Raw genomic sequence first — 19636 nt, forward strand, 5'->3', positions numbered from 1 at the left:
ACTCTATCAATATATAAAATAATTTTACAATGATATTCAATAGAAATCAAGCATTTTGCTATGTCATATAATTAAAATGGACGTAGTCAGATAATTTGATGTCGAATAAACAGTTATTTATTGCATGACAGTGTAAAATTATATACACGACTCTACATATCCTATTTTCTCATAATTTACATAGTGCTAAAAAATGTTGAATTTAATTTGTCAATTTAACTATACACCATCAAATCTATAATTTTTTTTTTGACTTGGTCATAATTACTTTCCAAATCAAACATATAATTTTTTTTCTCTGTTATGTAAAATTTTACAACTACAATATATAAAAATCATACTGACATTTTAATTTTATATATTTTGGAAAATCAAAGAGAAATTGTACACCATGATATTTTTTTTTTCATCAATAAAAAATAAGTAAAGGGGGTGATGTATCTGTACATAGTGGAAACAAGAGTATAATAAAAAACAACAACAATAGTATATAAAATATACTATTTAAATGGGGGCTAGTATTTTAATACCTCATGTTTAATCTCTTTTGTACAAACTTATTACTATAATTTATTCCTCACATTCTCAATAACTTTCCAAAGGGTATTTAAATAAGCTTTCACATAGTTTTATTTTCATTATCATCTCAAAGGGTCTTCAAAGAAAATCTTATACAAGAGAATTGGTGACAAAATAGAAAGAAAAAAACAACAACGTTGTTTACATGTCCTTGTTAACAGTGGCGCATCAAAGAGGTTCAGGTGAGTTCACCGGATTCACGGTGAAGCGCGACGGCGATAATGATGGTGGAAGTTCTAGTACATCTCAATCATTAAATTTCAACCAAATGCAGAGTAATTCTTCAATGGTTTATAATGGTGATAGAGAATTAACACAAATGGTTTCAGCTCTAACACATGCTGCATCATCAGAGTCTAATCAAATGAGTAGTAATGAATGGATTCAAAGAAGTGGTTTTCCTAATGCATCATCATCTTCATCTTCTTATTCTTCTGGTTCTGGTTCTGGTTTTGTTATGACTTCTGGATCATGGAGTGGTAATAAAAGAGGGCGTGATGAAGAAAGTAGTGATTCTAATAATCACTTTTTACAACAAGCTGTTCCTAAACTCTTTAGAACTGTCATGGTACCTTCTCAAGGACAAGGACAAGGAGAATCTTCATCATCAGGTGCACTTTTTTACCATATATATATATATATTTTTTTTTATCTAAATCGGTTCCTATGCAGCTGCAGTATGATGTCACAGTCATAGAGTTGTTAGGTAAATCTAACGTTGCTATAATTGTAGCACCATACTGCAGCTGCAAAGGATTCGAGTAATTTTTTTTTCATTTCTTCTATGACTGGTCGACTAAAGTATGGTACAACAACCATAAGAGTTGTTAGATATTTTTAGCAAAATAAACCATTTTGCAATTGTACGGAATATTAGATTTTCTAGAGATAACGTTTAAATCTCTAAATCTAAAAGTCACTACAATTGCAGCACCATCCTCCGGCTGTAGAGGATTCACGTAAATTTTCCCTTATTTCTTCTACGACTACGATTGTATCTATGCCATATTTCTAGCTAATGTGAGACTTCTAACAACATGATACAATAAAAAGCTAAATTGCAGCCGTAGAGGATTCAGAGTCATTTTTTCTTCATTTCTTCATCAAATCATAAAACATGATCTTTTGCACATAATCATGACTTGATATATGTGCAGAAATTTTGTGTTTCATTGTTAGATCATCAAAATTTTATCTTAATCCAAAAATGGTGCACACCATGCATTATTAGCATTAGTTTATACTATTGTTTTTGTTAATAACATACCAACTTTATATTAACAAAAACTTTGCACAATGAATATGTATTAAGAATTCAATATCTTATACTGCATGCATCAAATATTTTTCATTTTTCACCATTTTTTTTTTCTCAATCTCAACATTTTTTTATAATTGAATACCTTATCCTTCCATATAAACGCAACATACCATCCTTAATAAGCATACTTATTTTCAATTTTATTGTCTTTTCATGTGTCAAATGCTGACCACGTCTTCGATCAGAAGTGTCGGCCTTCATAGCTGATTATTCTTACTAGTACAAAATGTTTTGATACAACTTTTGTTTCTTTAACTTTTCATTAACAAAATATCTCCAAAACTAATCAAATTATTTTCTTTACTTATTAACCAGTGACTGAAGAAGCTCCAACCACAAGAACAACCATAGCCACCGCCACATCAACGGCAGCGTCACTCGAAGATTCCAGCCAACAGAGGAGAAGATACAGAGGAGTAAGGCAGAGACCATGGGGAAAATGGGCAGCAGAAATAAGAGATCCACACAAAGCACAAAGAGTTTGGCTTGGAACATTTGATACAGCAGAATCTGCAGCAAGAGCTTATGATGAAGCCGCATTGAGATTCAGAGGAAGCAGAGCAAAACTCAACTTTCCAGAAAATGTTAGATCCATTATGCCTCCGCCACCGCAACCACAACAACAACCACGACCACAACCACAGTCATTATCACAACTTCAATCTTTTTCAGCAGCCGCGGTTCCTTCTAGGACACCACAGCCGCCGGTTCAAGATTCCTCTGACTTGATTAGAGATTATTTAGAATATTCTCAAATTCTTCAAAGTTCTGGTGATTTTCAACTACAACAAATGCAGCAGCAACAACAGATGCAACAACAAGAACATGCTTCTAATTTGGTTCAACAATGGTATTATAATTCACAATTAGCTGCACTTCAATCACATTCAATGTTATCAACATCATCATCACTCTCTTTACCTTCTAATATATCACCTCCAATGGCTACAAGTTTACCTTCCACTCAATTTTCAACCTCTTCTAGTTCATTTCCCCTGTTTTCTAGTCAACAAATGGGATTTTTTCGACCCCCGGAAAACCGTCCACCTGGTGGTGGACGTGGTGGCAGAACAGAGTTTCCGCCATCAACGTGGTCAGATACTAGTGGGCATCCACCACCACCTTATGGTTGATACAAATATCTCAAGTCCCCGATGATAATCATTAGTCACAACTCAGTTACTCCCTTCGTTTCATATATAAGTAAAACTGTCTTTTTTAGATTTATTGAATAACTGATGAATCTGAAAAAAAAAACATTTGCTTATACACGAAAATGGAGGAGTAAGTTGCAAACTTTGATATTACGCGGAAAATAAAAAGTAAAATAGTTGTGAAATAATACGCTTATAGAGATATCTAAAACTTTTATATTGCGACATTAATTGTGTATTCAAAATGGAATTTAAAATTTAGTTAACACAATTGTTTAGTTTCATTCATATTCTTTTTTCTTTTTTTTTTTAGGTTTTTCTTTCTTTCATACATATGTAGGAAAAGATGAGAATGAAAGAAATTGTATTAGTCAAAAAAAGAAAAGAAAGAAATTGTATGTTTATTTTTTTTGTATTTCATTTTTAGATAGTAGAAAATTCAATAAAAGGTAGTTTTGGATTTAATTTTTGTTTTGTTACTATTATAGTAAGGAAGAATATTTGAGGGTAAAATTCAACATCATATGAAAAACATTGAAAATGTGTGTTGTTCTGATTATGAAGAGAGAAAATTATTAAAAATGCGAAAATCGTATTTAATATGGTGTTTTTGCTAATTTTCATGTCCAAAAAACATTTGTTATAGAAATTTGTATTCACACCGTTAGTGTACTAAAAATTATTTGATCTTGATTGGACGAGTCATTCATGTTTAAAAATTCCAAATTATAAAATAAAAATCAAATTTACACTATTTTAAACTTTCGATCAAGATTAAACGGCTTTAAAGCACACTGATTGTATGTATGTGTGTTCCAACTATTAGAGAATCCATTTTTTGTAAAAGTGTGGTGATTAATTAAAGATAGAAAAATTATAAAGTCCGGGGTAAAGACAAAACAGAATTTTGGTTTTATAGGTTTATTTACTTATTTTATTCTTCAATGGATTTGGTTTGATGCTAACATTCTCTTAGTTATCCATGTCTTCTATAAGCCTAACAACCACAGAATTTATCAAAATGTTTGGATGCTTTCGAGTATTTTAGTATTAATTTATGGTGACTAGTGAACAAAGCAATGTTGTTATTGTTTATCTTTTATGTTATTTGGATAAGCTCGATCATTCATTCCAATCTTACTCATTAAGTGTAATATATTTCTACGTTCAAAAAAAAAAGTGTAATATATTTCTGAAAAATGATTGATGTTTGTATAATAAAAAATTGTAGTTAAAATTCACAAATTGTATCTCAATTGATAAAAATACCAAAATTATTAGGTCGGATGTTACGATAGGGGTTCGAATTTTCCAATCCTTTAATTTTATGTTTCAATAACTTATTATTTCTATCAACGAAAAGAAATTGTTGTTAAATATTTTTTTAAGGGTATTTCTAAAATGTGTGTAAGTGTGAATAATATAAAGTATAAAGAAATAGAAATGAGAATATATGTTATAAGCTTTTTTTTTCCTAATTTACCCTTTATAATGATTTAGGAGTATTTACCCATCAACCAATAAGAACAAACTATATACATGTAAAATAAAAGTTAATTACAAAGTTAGTTGCGTATACTACATATAAATTTACATATGTAGCTCATTTTCATTGATTGTTAGGCAAATATTCCCAAATTATCAAACAATACCTGATATTTTTTAGGTTCAAATAATATATAATAGTCTCCGAACAAATTTGACAGAGAGAATAAAGTAAAAATATATGTAAACAAAGAATGCACAATATTTGACAACGAAATTCAGTCAATTTTGAGGTGAGTCATATTCAATAATATCATGTTATATTATGCTAAAAAAAACATAAGAAAGTAACTACACACACGAGTTGTGCCATTATTTTATAGAATAAAATTTTATAAAATAGATACAATGGATATACTTAGAGAGAGAGAGTTAAAAATTGTAGACAAGGAAAATGTGAAAAGGAAGAAAAAATGTAAGATGTCATTATAATTCAAGATCTATACAACCCTTTGAATTGCAATTTAATAAACATGGTCGTGTGTGTACCAACTACCAACCATCTTGTTGAGTTTAAAATCTCTAGCAAAATACCGAAGCATGACTGCACTAAAAGCATTTTGGTCTAATGACTCATAAAAAATAAATGTATTTTTGAAATTGTTGTGATTAAAAGATTTCACTGTCATTAGCGATGATTAATTTTTATCGAAAAATATGTGGGGCACAGCCGGCACACAAAGTGGATTATCCCATCCCAATCAAATCTTCTTCATATGCATGAGGCAAAAAATCGAACCCCTAACCATATGCTTAAGAGAATCAAAACTCTTACCACTTAGATCAATTTATTATCGGTAATTTTTGTATTCTTAAAACTAAGAATGTGATATAAATGCCTAATTTGAAATTCCATTGAAAAATAAGTAATACTGTAAATAATTAAGGATTGCATCTGGCGCCAATTTAGGTGGGCTAATTTAGCTTCTTCAAAAAAATTAAGGATTGCATCTATTAGAATTAAAACTCGACTTCTTCGTAATTATTCAACCTTAATTAAGCGCGTGTTTGTTATAGATTTTTTTAAAATAGATTCTTATAGTGTTAAATAATTTCGTGTAAAAAAATTTTACAAAGAAATTTTTTATAAAATTTTCAAATGAAAATATGGTTAGAATAGTTATTCTTAAAATGTTATTTTAGGTATTTGATCATTTTATTGAAACTTTTTTGGATATCAAAATTTCGAAAAAATCATTTAATTTTGAAGCTATTTCAAATAGATTTTCATAAAAATCATTTTTGAAATACAACTTTTTGAAGAAATTGTGATTTTGACTATGTTTTCATCTTCATTAATGTGTGTTTATGTTATATAATGTCAAAATTAGTATTTCAATTTAGAAAAAACTAATACAAAAAAAAAACTTGTAATATTTTAGAAAACGATTTTAGAAAATATAAAGAAAAAATCCATTTTTAAAAATCTAAAACAATCAGCCCTAAATTGTCTTTAATCTGGGCATGTGTATTGGTAAAAATAATATTATTCCTTTATTTTAGAAAAAATTATTTATTTTTTAAGACTCGATATCTAACCGAATAAAGACCGACTAATCCAAATAAATTAAGTGAAATTTTTTTTTACTAAAAGGTAAAGAAAAATATATTTTGCATTGGGTTGTTAACAAAGTCTGTATGGTATGAAAATTCTTTGTACTTAATTTTCCAAATTTAAATTGAATGAAGTGTGGTTCAGTCAAATCACATGGAACCTAGTTTGAGAATGGAATGGAATTTATGCAATCTTATAATGAATTGTCAAAAGATAGTTTTGAATGGCAATTGGTCTATAACCTTTATGCTAGTTTATATGATTCAATGTTTCTTTGTTTTGTATATAGTGTTTTTTTTTAGTAGAAAGGGATTTATAAAAGAGGGCCATTAGGAATAAAAGTAAACGTTGGTATGAATATGGGTTGTTAGAGTGTGGATAATTGAGTTTGAATTTAATCGATAAAATTATTGTAAAATAAAACCATTAACAAAGACAATTGAAAAATAACAATTTTTTCTTCTCCTTAAAAGTAGTAAAGAGGTAAAAAATTGTGTTTGGCCAACTTCTCCTTATTTTGTACTTCTTTACTTTTTTTTTTTATAAGCAAAATATTATTATAAGGGAGTACAAGGGGTACTCAATCCCTTACAATACAAAACAAATTATAGTATGCTTTGGATAGAAACATAAGGATCTGAACACCAATCAGAAAAAGACGAGAAAGAGGCGTCCGGAACAATCACAAAACCAGGCCCAAGAAATAGCTTGTCATCCACAAAATAAGAGACATTAGACAGAGTCTCATTGAATACCATATTATTTTTTTATGCTCTTTCTTCCCCTCTTACTTTATTGTTTTTTTGTAAATAAAGAAAAAATATATAAAGTTGTCACAAAAGTTGTTAACTATTGTTCAAATAACATCACTTGATAAAAAATTGTGGGTTTCATTATTATAGTTAACAAAAGTATAAAAAAAATAAAATTAATAATATTACCTTTCGTATTCGGAGGAAGTAAAACTTGATATAGAACACGGTATATGTATTTTCTATGTTTACTTTAAATGAAATTCTTTTAGAAGTTGCAAAGTATGTAATTCTCTTATAAATAGGAGTTGATATCAAATGAAACCCAGGTGTCAAATTTTAGTTGATACCAAATTTCATCCACTCATTTCATTTAATCTTAAGGTTTAAAACTCTCATCAAAATAAATATAGTATATAAACTACGTTTAGCCTTGATTCCCATGAAATGTGAGACTTTTAGGTGTATTAGAATAGTTGACCCGGTCGAGCCTAAGGGGGTAGAGGATATGTGACGTCTAACCTCTCCTTCTAACACCAATGTTTCATTCCACTCTGAAGTACATCACACCACGTTTCAATGTATTGTTTGCTTTGAGTCTCTGTAAACCCTCACGATTTTATCCTTTCTAATAATGTGAGACTTTTAGGTTTACTAAAATAGTTACCCTTTTTACAACCACAGTCTGAAAATGTGTTCTAGTCACAATCCTTCTGATTGGGTAAGAGTAAGATAAGTAGTAAAAAAAACATTTCTTAAATTTAGAAGTTGTTGTAAAAATGATAAATGTAATTTCATTTTTAATTACTATTTGATCACACTATCTTAAATTCAGAGGTTCGAGTTTGAACAAGTATAAAATGAGTCAGGTGTGCATCTCATCTCATCTCATCTCATTGACTATGATCAATTAAACACGTGGGGTGGCATACCTAATTTTGGGTCTAATTGCCTTTACACAAAATTTAGGTTATTTAAAAATATAATACATATATCTAGTATAAGAAAAGCTTTACCTTTGCAGTGGATGAGTCACTTGTTAGTGTTAGGGATGAGGCTTAAGGGTGACTGGTTGATTACCCACTATTTTGGGTAAGGCAATTGGACCAAAAATTGTGCATATCTTCTAAATACCAATTATAGATGTAGCACATTTTTTTTGCTTTTTAATATTTTAATATCAACCATATCTATCCATTAATATTATGTGAAGTGAAAGTTGATAAGTCTGAAATAGACGACCAGTGTTAAATATTTATGATTGTAATATCGTCTTTTGTTCTAAATATACTATCAACAAAAATTAATATATTTAATTTAAATTTTGAACAACATACATAAATTATGATTAATCTAATATTTTTCTTATATTTAACGTCCCAAAAAGTCTCGCGATAAACATGAAAATGATGTTCTTCATGTCAAAGATGTAATTATTCAATGGTCTAATGATTTGAAAATGATAGGATATGGATTTGTCTCATTTCATGCAATAGTGAATTTTTGGGGACAATTAACATTCCGCGTGTATAGACTCACTAGGGGTTGTTTCACTGTTTATATGATGAGTGCTAGGCTGCTAGCTAGTTGAGTTACTAGTATTTCCATTTTACATATATAAGGTGTTTATTTATTTTATACTTTTGTCAGGTAGCTTAGTGTCTAAATTTAAAGTGAATAAGTGAACGGTACGAGGTTTGAATCTCAACTCTGTATTTATAATGCTATATTTATATCAATTGGGTTAAGCTCATAGGGATAAATGTGATTATTTTTCTATGGTGTTACTTATGGTTTATTTGTTTTTTATTTTACTTTCTTTGATTTTAAATATAAGAAAACTTTAAATAAATAAAAATTAATGTATTATATTTAAATTTGAAATATCAATTTTTATTAACCAATTTTTTCTATATTTAAAATCAGTAGTATTTTTTAAACAACTAAAAGGAACTATAGTAAAAATTGATGATGAAAACCAATGAAACCAATGCAAAATAATCTGTAGGTTTCAAGTGCCGATCATGAAACCATAAAATTGACAAGGGTGATGCTAACATGTGTCCTAAGGGATTACAAAAAATTATTATATAATATTATTAAAATATAAGTGGTTATTGTGTTTTTTCTTGTAAATTTATTTATTCAATATTTTATATTTAGTGATAAATAATGGTCCGTGTATATTTCTAATAAAAAATTATAAATTTTATTACGAATATTTAGGGTAATTTAGTCAGTTTGATACTATTTAACTTTATTATTATTAGTGGTAAGTAGTAAATTTGATAGTATATTGTTTATGTTTCTTTCTTCTTTTTTTTTTTATGAAAAATATTGTTTATGATTTTTTTATATAGAATTGTTTTTATTTGATAGTTAATGAAATGCATTAAGCTTGTTTGAATAAAAAAAAAACTTTATATAATGTTTTTATTGCTTTTTTTTCTTCCCTATTTTTATTCGTATAGATTGCTCTGTTTTGTTTTTATCTATAATTTGTTTTGTTCCTATTTTTAAGTATATCATTTTTTTTTTCGTATTTATCTTATATTTTTTATTTTTTTGTATTTATCTCATTCTTTCTATAATATCTTTTTATATATTTTTTTTTGATGAAATTACAATGAAAGATATAAAATTTACAACATAATTAAAAACAATAAGGATAATTTAAGAACTTTGGTTGTAATCGATTTTAATATATTAGTAATAGAGTATCCTTTGTCAGAAGCATCGCACGATTGACGCAAACGCCAGATGAAAAAAAGTAAAACCTTCAATGACACTAATTTATTCCAAATAATAAATAGCATTAGTATATGAGGCGAGAGGATCCTCTCCGGTCACATTTTCTTCAAGTGGAATCATGACCATTCATTTAATTTGTGAACAGTATCATATATATAATAAAATAATTAAATAAAGGGTGGATTACTGCACTACACTCCATGCAGTTATTTTTTCACGGGAGGTAATCTGTTCCTGTATATATGAGGGTCAATCTCGATAGCCTACGTAAGTAAGAAAATTGTAGGTCTCTTTAACGAGAGAAGATTCTCCCAATTGCATATCTCACTGCAGAGGAAACAATGCCCATCTATACCCTTAAATTAAAACATATCCCCTTTTTTTAAAAAAAATTCTTTATTTTCAAATCAATAACTCATCTTTCATTGCATGGTAATCTGACCGGAGAGGATCCTCTCTCCTCTTTAACTATGTACCTATCCGTATGAACTCCCCCTTCCAAGCTCATTTGTCAGACAATTAGGCTAAATTCTTTCCAATAATAAACATTCTCGAATCATATCTTCCTCCGAAAACAAATAACGAACTCCTCCACCTCCGTCTATCCACCCAAACACCCGACCCCCTCCTAAACATCTCGACCACAAACACATTGGGATCAACCACTGACCCTGCCTGCTAAACCTACAACAAAAAGAAGGTAGTACTTTTAATCTCTTGTTCAATGTCATCACTAGGAGAGCATTTACAAAGATGAAATCATTAAGAGCAAGGAAACTTCTGTTCAAAAGTATTTGCAGCACACAATGATGATTAAACAATTAGAAGACTAAAACTTATTTGCAGCAAGGAAATTTCTAGTTTATAAAAACTAATAAAAAAATTCTATTGGGCGTTAAAAAAAAAAATTCAACCTATTTTTTTAAACTCTTAGAAATAGATTAAATGTCATAAGTAGCTTTCAGTATATGCACAAATTGCATATTTCATTACAAAGACAGCTTATACATTAAACAAATGAACATATTAAGATATATGTTCAAAACACAGGCTATAAGAATTTTGGTGTATTGGTAATGATGAGAATGAAACAAATGAACATAAGTTACATAACAAATGTTAATAGTGAAAACATTTAGATGTTTTCGTACTTTTGGTATTATTGGCTACTATTATTATCTTGATAATGTGTTAAATTAAAAGCATAAATAGCCTCAGTTCCATATAGATAGCTTCCATTATTTATTTGGAGTGAATTTCCCATCTAATCATTTACAAATAATTTTTCTAGTAAAATAAATTTTGTTGATTCAACAAATAACACACAACATGGTGGCCAAAATGACCACACAAAGAGTAGTACGATGGAGCAAAATTGTTGGTGCAAAACCGACTCCTCAACTAGGGCCTCCTTCACCCTTGCCTTTATAGATAGACTCTAAACATTCCTTCGCCCGATAAACTTTCGACTGGAGGTAAAAACTCCCATTCTTTGCATTATTCTCAAACAATCTTTCGTATTTCTGCAAAAAACAATTCTTTAAGACAATGCTAAAACAAGAGTTCATCGAGTATGTTTTTGGAACACTGTAACGTGGATGAAGTTGTTTAAAATTGACGACTATACACGGCTAAAGTGGTAATGTAGAAATGATTGGGGAGATAAAAAGGTAATTATAAATTAAAAGCAATACATTTCTTGCATTTTGTTTACATTTTCTTTGTAACAATCATAATAAGTCATTTTAAAATGGATAAATCAATAAAAAAAAAAAATGGATAAATCAATAAAAAAAAATTAGTTGGACGAAATTCACATTTGGTCAATTTTATAGGAATTGAAAATATATTTAAAACCCTTAAAACAAAAACCACAGCACATAAGATATACTAACCTTGATTATATCCTCCCAGGGAGTTTTCTCGGTAACACCAAGAATTTGCCGAGCCTCTTGCTCTGTTATTGTTTTGCTAGCTTTGCGGATAGTATTTTGCATTGTTTCTTGTGCAACACCATTTTTTGAGGCATCTGGAACAACATATGTTGATAAATTGAGAAGAATTGACAATAACTATATGTATAGATAGATTGGGTAAATACAAAATAGAAGAAAGAAAAAGCTAGGAACTGAAATAGTGCAAATTAGGTAGACAAATTAAGGGTACAAAAGTAAAGAATGTTGCTTATTGTCAAAGATGAGGCTTTTAAACAGAGTCCCGTTGATGTACATAGATCAAATCAAACAATGTAAGCAAAAGAAGATTGCGAAAAGATTCACGTGCCAATATTTTCAATCAAGTGTAACAATGAAGTTTCTTCCGCAAAATAGACATGGCTCAAATAATGTCAAATGTCTTGAAAAGTTCATGGAAGTTGATAGTTCACTCATCACAATATTAAGTTGCATAGGCAATAGAACAGATGAAATGTATCGAGACTAACATGACAAAATTCAATTTAAATATTGCCTATACGTTTGACTACTATATGAATCCATCTTCTAGTAATGCTTATTTATTGTTGCCACATTACCATGAGGGATCTACGTATAATATCTAAAGGATTATTAAAAGCATAAAATTTAGTCCCATAATGAGAATCTGAAGACTTCAGCAACATAAGAGGGCATAGCAAACATTCAAATGAAGCTGGATATGCTAAGGCAATGACCAAGTCTTCTGACATTAGGGGGTGTGACAAGTTTGTAATACAAATAGGTTCAGGGATACAAAATAAATGTTTTAGACACAAAAGGATCCAGTTGAGTGGACCAAAGAATAGAGGTTATGGTTTCAGCTATCACAATTGAATTCAAGTAAAACAAGATGGCTAAATTGGGAAGCTACTTCAAATACAATGTAACTGTAAAGTGTCCACAAAAATGAAGAGGAACTACTTTCTAAACTTCAGTTAGAAATGTAATGTTGTATGTGAATGATGGGCAACGAAATGAAATTGAGAAGTTTTTTAGTCATAAGATCAAATTGACAAAGAATTTTGGTGATAAAATGTAGAAAGTAGAATTATAAAACTATCACTGTATCAATCATTTCTGAGTAATATAATTTCAGATTCAATCTTTTTTTCTTCACTACATATTGGTCATATAGAATTTTCTTCAATTCCAGTCATGGCAGCTTTGCCCTATACATTGAAATCTGGCTAGTTTTTTTGGAAGTTTTTGGAAATTCCAGTCATGGGCAGAACTTTTTTTAGGAACTTCTAATTATGTGTAAGGATCATCTCTACACTTAACTTGAAAATGTGAAAACCAGTAAAAGATTGATTCATTGTAGTCTAGGTCAGCATTTCATTCATTCCACAAGCATTAAATCCAACAAAGCACACTGCCGAAGGGTATCACACAAACTCTAACCAAAATGTTACATTGATTCCAAGGTTTCAAAGCATCTCAACAATATATATATATATATAACAAATAACTCAATCAAAACGACATGGCCCTGGTCCGTGGATATAACTTGTCTCTTAGGGAGAAGTAATATGATCCTATGTTACTCCACACCAACACATCTAAATCCCGAAGAAGAAGAACTCACCACCATTTATTGCTTCTTAAAAATAAGAGTGGTCTACAAAAACCATGTTCTCAATGTGGAACGAATAGGAGCAAATCATGCATACAAATGAAGAACAAGAAACCATGCAACACGGGGTTCGTGAAAGAACCTTTTAGAGATCTACTATAATAAAAATAAAATAGAACATGATGTTTTAATCCTTCATCCATGCTCTTTCCACAATATGCAACACAATCAACTCAAGTAAAATTCCATTCAAAACTGACTGGACATATGCACCCGGAGTAGTATAGCCAAGCCAATCCACAAACAAAATTTCATTATGAATGCATCCCATGTAATGATTCCAACATGTAAAATAGATTGCCCCAGCAATAAAAGAATTTCTTACTCAATCAACATAAAGATATATCGCAGTTATGTCATAACCCATGAAAAAATACACCATAACTCCGATATATCTTTATCGCCAAAGTAAGCTCCTATATTCTTAAAGTAATGTAACAACTAAATATCTAGCAATTAAGTGTTAAAACTTAAAAATGATTTTTGTTTTGGAAAGTGACATTTATATATATATATATATATATATATATATATATATATATATATATATATATATATATATATATATATATATATATATATATATCCATGAAAGCAAGTCAGTATAGAGAACAAACACTTAACGGTCTAATTTGTTGCTTCTCAATATACTAAGAAGTGACAGAATTTAATAATATATTAGCAAGCATATATGTTTTATTGAACAAATCAGTAATATGTACAGTCATAATTTGGGAAGCTTACTGGTAAGGGCCTGACGATATGCCTGAACGACGGCTCTTGCCAAGATTGTCCCACCCATCACAACCAAGTTTGCGAGAATCTTTGTAGCCTGCATAAATAATTTACTTAGTTTTGTTAAAAACAAGGAACATTTCAGAGACTCTATTGCACAAATTCTATTCACAGATAGCTGATTTTGAAACTGTTGGAAGTCCCCCTTCCTCAACCATTACTTCTCTACCAGTTTTTAAGGGCAAAGAACCCAGTTCAATATGGTGATAAAGAAATCCAATCAACACTTTTCTTTTCCATTTTTATTTTCCGCTGGGGACAAACATCAAATAGTTACTACTTACTTCTATGTCTTAATTAACATTAGAAACCCCAAACAAACTAAGCGATAAAGGATCAAACCCGTGACCTCATGCATACTATGCTACCCAAGTCCCTCACCACTAGACCAAACCTAGGATACATATTCGTACAAGTGAGTTGAACAACAAATTTTATGGTAAAAAACATGTTTGGAGTCAGAAGCTACAAATCATACCTTCAAGTTTACATCAATTCAATTCTTAATGCAAAATCAATTCTACTGAAAAACTTCCAAACATATCATAGTCGATTCTATACCTCTAGAATCAATTTTAAAACCTCAAAAAGTGAAAAACAAACATACACACGCTATGCTTAAACAATAATCACAAGCTAAATATCCAACTTTTAACAAAATTCAAATAATCACCAATAGAAAAAGCAAAATCCCAATAACAAATTTTCATCCAAAATATATCTAGCTGAGCCAAACAAATAACAATACATTTTTAAAAAAAGGCAGTCATTAAAAACTGATACTTTCAATTCAAAAGTTCAAAAGTTAATCTAATAAGAAAATATATAAAACCCTAGCTTGAAATTACAAAGAAGCTAAACAACAAATACACATGAAAAGAGAATAAGAAATTACCATAGCTTGAGAATCAACAATATGAAACCTTTATGAATTACAAGATTGGATTTTTCTGCAGCGTGATTTGGAGAATTTAGGGTAAGGTGACGAAAATTGAGATTGAAGGAATTGGTGAATTGGGTTCTCGTCGGGAAAATAACAGAAGCTTGACAATGGCGGAAATTAGGGTTTCAATTTGGGGATTTTATTTTGGGGAACGGTTTCTTTGCCCACACGATGAATGTTTAGAAAAGTCTAGAAATAGTACAATTACGCAATTGGACATCTTAAAAATAAGTTTTGTTTTTTAACGATAAGATATTAAATATATTTTAATCTAACTAAATTTATTGCGTAAAAAAAAAGTACTGTATGATAAACTTTTTATTTTTAATTTCTGAAAAAACATTATGTTTTAAACATTATGTGTTTTAAATGATATTTTTATGACATGTTATTATTAAAACTTAAAATTATTATTAGTTTAATAATTTATCTATCTATTATAAAAGTAAAAAAACTTAACTACTTAATCCTTAATATATTAAGGCAAGATATTGTGCTATACACAATTCAGCGCCTAAATCATCTCCAAATTCCGCCTAAATCTATCCTGTCTAATTAATTGTTTTCACATGAAAGTCCCCTTTTTTTTTTTTACAAAAGAAACTCTCCATGTTCCAACCATTGGGTTCCACTTCTGTTTATTTTTCCAACATAATATTCCTTCAACTTTTCCTCTGTAAACGTTCTCATCATATCCTTAATATATTAAGGCAAGATATTGTGCTATACACAATTCAGCGCCTAAATCATCTCCAAATCCCGCCTAAATCTATCCTGCCTAATTAATTGTTTTCACATCCAAGTCCCCCCTTTTTTTTTTTTTACAAAAGAAACTCTCCATGTTCCAACCATTGAGTTCCACTTCTGTTTATTTTTCCAACATAATATTCTTTCAACTTTTCCTCTGTAAACGTTCTCATCATATCCTTAATATATTAAGGCAAGATATTGTGCTATACACAATTCAGCGCCTAAATCATCTCCAAATCCCGCCTAAATCTATCCTGCCTAATTAATTGTTTTCACATGCAAATCCCCCTTTTTTTTTTTACAAAAGAAACTCTCCATATTCCAACCATTGAGTTCCACTTCTGTTTATTTTTCCAACATAATATTCCTTCAACTTTTCCTCTGTAAACGTTCTCATCATATATAAGTCATGAAGAATGTTAACATGTCCACATGTGGCACATGCGCACATGTTAAGGAATCAAAAATAGAAATTATGTTTTAGAATTTGTGCATTTTAACTTTTTAAACATTAAATTTTTTGTATCATTAAATATTGAATTTCTATATTAAGACACCTTAACATGTGTCCTATATGCAGATGTTAACAAGACCCGTAAGTCATTGATATTCTTCTCTCTTTTTCGTTTTTTTTTTTTCTTCCTTTCTTTCAATTTAAATAATTCTATATTATTGCTCTCATTCACATCAACCATATTGATCTTAGTAGTACAATCCCAACCCAAAGTCTAAGGCGTTTTTTATTTTATTTTTAATAAAATTTTATTTTCACTTATATTTTTCATATTTTATTATCATAATATTTACTTTTTACTCCTGACCAAAAACATATATTGACTTACCCGCCAAAAAATAAATATATATATTTACTTTTTGCTAAAAATGGTAAGTCTATTTTTCGAACTATTTTTTTAAAATTTAATTTATAAACATCACTGGTATAAATTTATTTTACACATGCATCCAATAATATATTGACACATTATGTAATTTGTTTTAAAATACATGACGTTTTAAAACGATATTTTTAACAAAAAACAGTACACTATAAACAAATATTTTTAAAAAGAAGTAAAACAAAAGGGTCCTTAATTAGTTATTTTGTGCAAGGTTTCAATTCTTTAGGATTTAATAAACAGACAAAGCTACAAGATGTGTCCACAAGGATTTGGGACGGGAAAAATGGTAATCACATTTTGCGGCAGTTATGTATCAAATGTTTTTCTTTTATTCCATAATTCCAACTAATAGATTTTAGTTACAGCCTCTCATAACTATTTAATTATTCTAAAGTAATTCAAATGTTGTTTTTATATATAATTTTTAATATATATCTCAATGTTACATAAAAATATAACTAGACTATTTTAAAATAAAATGTTATTTTCAAATTCATAAATTTGTAAAAAAAGAATTTCATAAATTTGTAACAAAAATACAATCTCCATGCATAATTTGCCCCATGCATCGCACGGGTAAAAATACTAGTTTAATTTAAAATTGATTTTTTAATTCATTGAATAAAAAAAAATGTATCTCCTTGCCAACAAAATTGTATCTAGAACATATATATAGATTGTTTCTTATAAAAAAAAGACCTAAATAAAAATTAAATTGTTAAATTATTAAACTAAATGATATTTTGAGATGTTATCAATAATATAAAATAAAGTCATTTGAAACATAATAGTAACCTTTTTTTTATGTATACGGGTGTTGAAAACAACAAAAAAAAAAAACTAAAAATAGAAGTAATATAGCCTAGCCAATAATATATCCATTTTGAATTTTTTTCATATAATTAAGAATCTATTCTCACTTTTATATTTGTAATTTGGTAGTTTTTATCCCTTTAATTTGGAAAAAAAAATTATATAAAAATCAAATAAAAAAAATCTGAATTTATTTGTGTAAAATTATGATTTTTTTTTATTTATTTATCATATCTTCGACTATTATAGTGGAATGGAAGGAGTAATATTTAGATGACCAAAAGCGAAATGGTGAAATAATTATTTAATAAATAATAACATAGAAATTTTACTAAGAACAATTTTATTGGTTTATACATCAAAATTCCTAAATTAACATGCCAACAATTTCCTATTGTTGATTTCATAAGCTTCAACCACTTTATGTGTAAGATGATTTGTAGCTAAAAAAGAAATTTCACAAATCAAGGAGATCTCCTTGTTTAGATAACGCATTGGATAATCTTTTTTTGACTTTTCAGCTTTTAGAGCTTGCTCACAATTTGCAGGTCCATTACCAGCAAGTTTTGCATCCCTATTTGCACCTTGAGGATTCTTAACTAACTCATCCAATGAACTTCTTAGTGAGTTAATAGTTTGATTATAGAATTCATTTACACATTGTAACGCCCTCAATTTTTAAGTAATAAAAATTTGAATCGTGTTCTATCTATTTTGTGCACCTAGCTATTTTATTTTCTAGTTTTGGTGTGACAATGATAAAATAATTATTTTGGACCTTATATATCTATGAATTATTCCTATATTGACCAATTGCTGATGTGTTTTTCCTTAAAAAAAAAAATTGCTGATGTGTTTTAATAAAATGTGAATTATTCCATGATTTATTAACATAGTGTGAGAATAAATACAATAAAATAAAAAGATGATTTAATATATATGTGGAGCGGAATACTTTAATTGTAAGTCCTATAATTGTGCAAATTGTGTGAACATGTTATACTATTTATATAGTAGATGATTGACTTAGTTTGAGGATTTATTTTCCATTCTATTTATAACTCACGCTGATTTTAATGATTGAAGAGGTCAGGATGATTTTCATTGGCAAAATCAATTATCATAAAATGCTATGAATTCCACTTATTTCAATTGATTTGCTCTTATCATAATTCCCTTTCATATACCATGTTTAATTACTTCCTTTCAAATAATCAAACCCCCAAGTCTATTCCACCTTGGCAGCCATACAATCCTCATAAACTGTATGTTCCTCTCCCTTCTAGAATGTTGTATACGTGAACCTTAACATAGGATAAAAATATTGTAACATTTATTTCATCAAATTCCCTAAACCTTGTGAAAAGAATTGTCATAGAGTTATACCATTATTTAAAGACACATATGCTATTGTTCCGATCATCTCCTCCTCTCAATTCCTTACTCCTAAATATAAGAGAAATAGAAAGAGCAAGAAAACACTACACCAGCCCTTTCATTTTCTTGGTACCACTAGAGTTTAAATCGTTCTTTGTACGAGTGACGCGGAAAGCTTAAAGACTTCGTGTTAGAGTAGAAAAGCGCTAAGGTAAGGGCTTTTTCCCCATACATTCATGCTACATAGGGATTTGTTGTGAGATAATAGTAGATCCTTCGTCACTTAAAATAAATCAGAGAATCAACTTCATATAACACTAAATAATCAAATAAGCTTAGGCATCAGAATATATATATATACACACACGTTTGTGATACTTGGTTTGCTATATATGTTGACATGTTTAACTATGTTCTAGTTCGCTATGTGTGTATTATTATGTGTATATTATTATGTTCGATGATTGCTACTTTTTATCACTTGATGAAATTAACAATTAACAATGAAAATATATATAAATAAGCAAGAATAAGATGATGTGATTTATTCATAGTCTCGGCCGTAGAGTATGTCGATAGTGTGTTGGTTTTTGAATAAAATGATCTATTATACATTAAGACATGCATCATATAGATGTGTAGAGAAGAGTCTGTTTAGAGCCTGTGTGGCAAGTTTTAGGGCCTGTGTGGCAGAACTTACTTTTAGCCTGTGTGGCAGAACTTATTATTTAGCCTGTGTGGCAGAAGCCTGTGTGGCAGCACTTACTTTTAGCCTGTGTGGCAGAACTTATTA

General features: G+C 29.1%; 2 protein-coding genes across 2 annotated transcripts; one reads left to right on the forward strand and one right to left on the reverse strand.

Moving 5' to 3' along the window:
- The first annotated feature begins 599 nt into the window (after window positions 1-599).
- LOC123905839 (ethylene-responsive transcription factor ABR1-like) lies at window positions 600-3325 on the forward strand. The gene is made up of 2 exons (XM_045955594.1): window positions 600-1190; window positions 2216-3325. Exons 1-2 carry the CDS (start codon window positions 725-727, stop codon window positions 3031-3033), a joined length of 1284 nt encoding a protein of 427 aa, XP_045811550.1. The 5' UTR covers window positions 600-724; the 3' UTR covers window positions 3034-3325.
- A 7521-nt stretch (window positions 3326-10846) lies between these two features.
- Window positions 10847-15203, reverse strand: LOC123905840 (mitochondrial import inner membrane translocase subunit PAM16 like 2-like). Its single transcript, XM_045955596.1, has 4 exons — window positions 14957-15203; window positions 14011-14098; window positions 11553-11686; window positions 10847-11180 (listed from the first exon to the last, which is right to left on the reverse strand). Exons 1-4 carry the CDS (start codon window positions 14957-14959, stop codon window positions 11055-11057), a joined length of 351 nt encoding a protein of 116 aa, XP_045811552.1. The 5' UTR covers window positions 14960-15203; the 3' UTR covers window positions 10847-11054.
- Window positions 15204-19636: the final 4433 nt, after the last annotated feature.

Source organism: Trifolium pratense, linkage group LG2 (genome assembly GCF_020283565.1).
Source record: "Trifolium pratense cultivar HEN17-A07 linkage group LG2, ARS_RC_1.1, whole genome shotgun sequence".
Taxonomy (NCBI): Eukaryota; Viridiplantae; Streptophyta; class Magnoliopsida; order Fabales; family Fabaceae; genus Trifolium; species Trifolium pratense.

Excerpts from the sequence above, each read along its gene's own strand:
- LOC123905839 (XM_045955594.1), top strand. The coding sequence starts at position 725 with ATGTCCTTGTTAACAGTGGCGCATCAAAGAGGTTCAGGTGAGTTCACC. Across the intron at positions 1,191-2,215 it reads AGGAGAATCTTCATCATCAG|TGACTGAAGAAGCTCCAACC; the intron begins GTGCACTTTTTT and ends CTTATTAACCAG.
- LOC123905840 (XM_045955596.1), bottom strand. Across the intron at positions 11,687-14,010 it reads ATATCGTCAGGCCCTTACCA|ATGCCTCAAAAAATGGTGTT; the intron begins GTAAGCTTCCCA and ends ATGTTGTTCCAG. Across the intron at positions 11,181-11,552 it reads CCTGGGAGGATATAATCAAG|AAATACGAAAGATTGTTTGA; the intron begins GTTAGTATATCT and ends TGTTTTTTGCAG.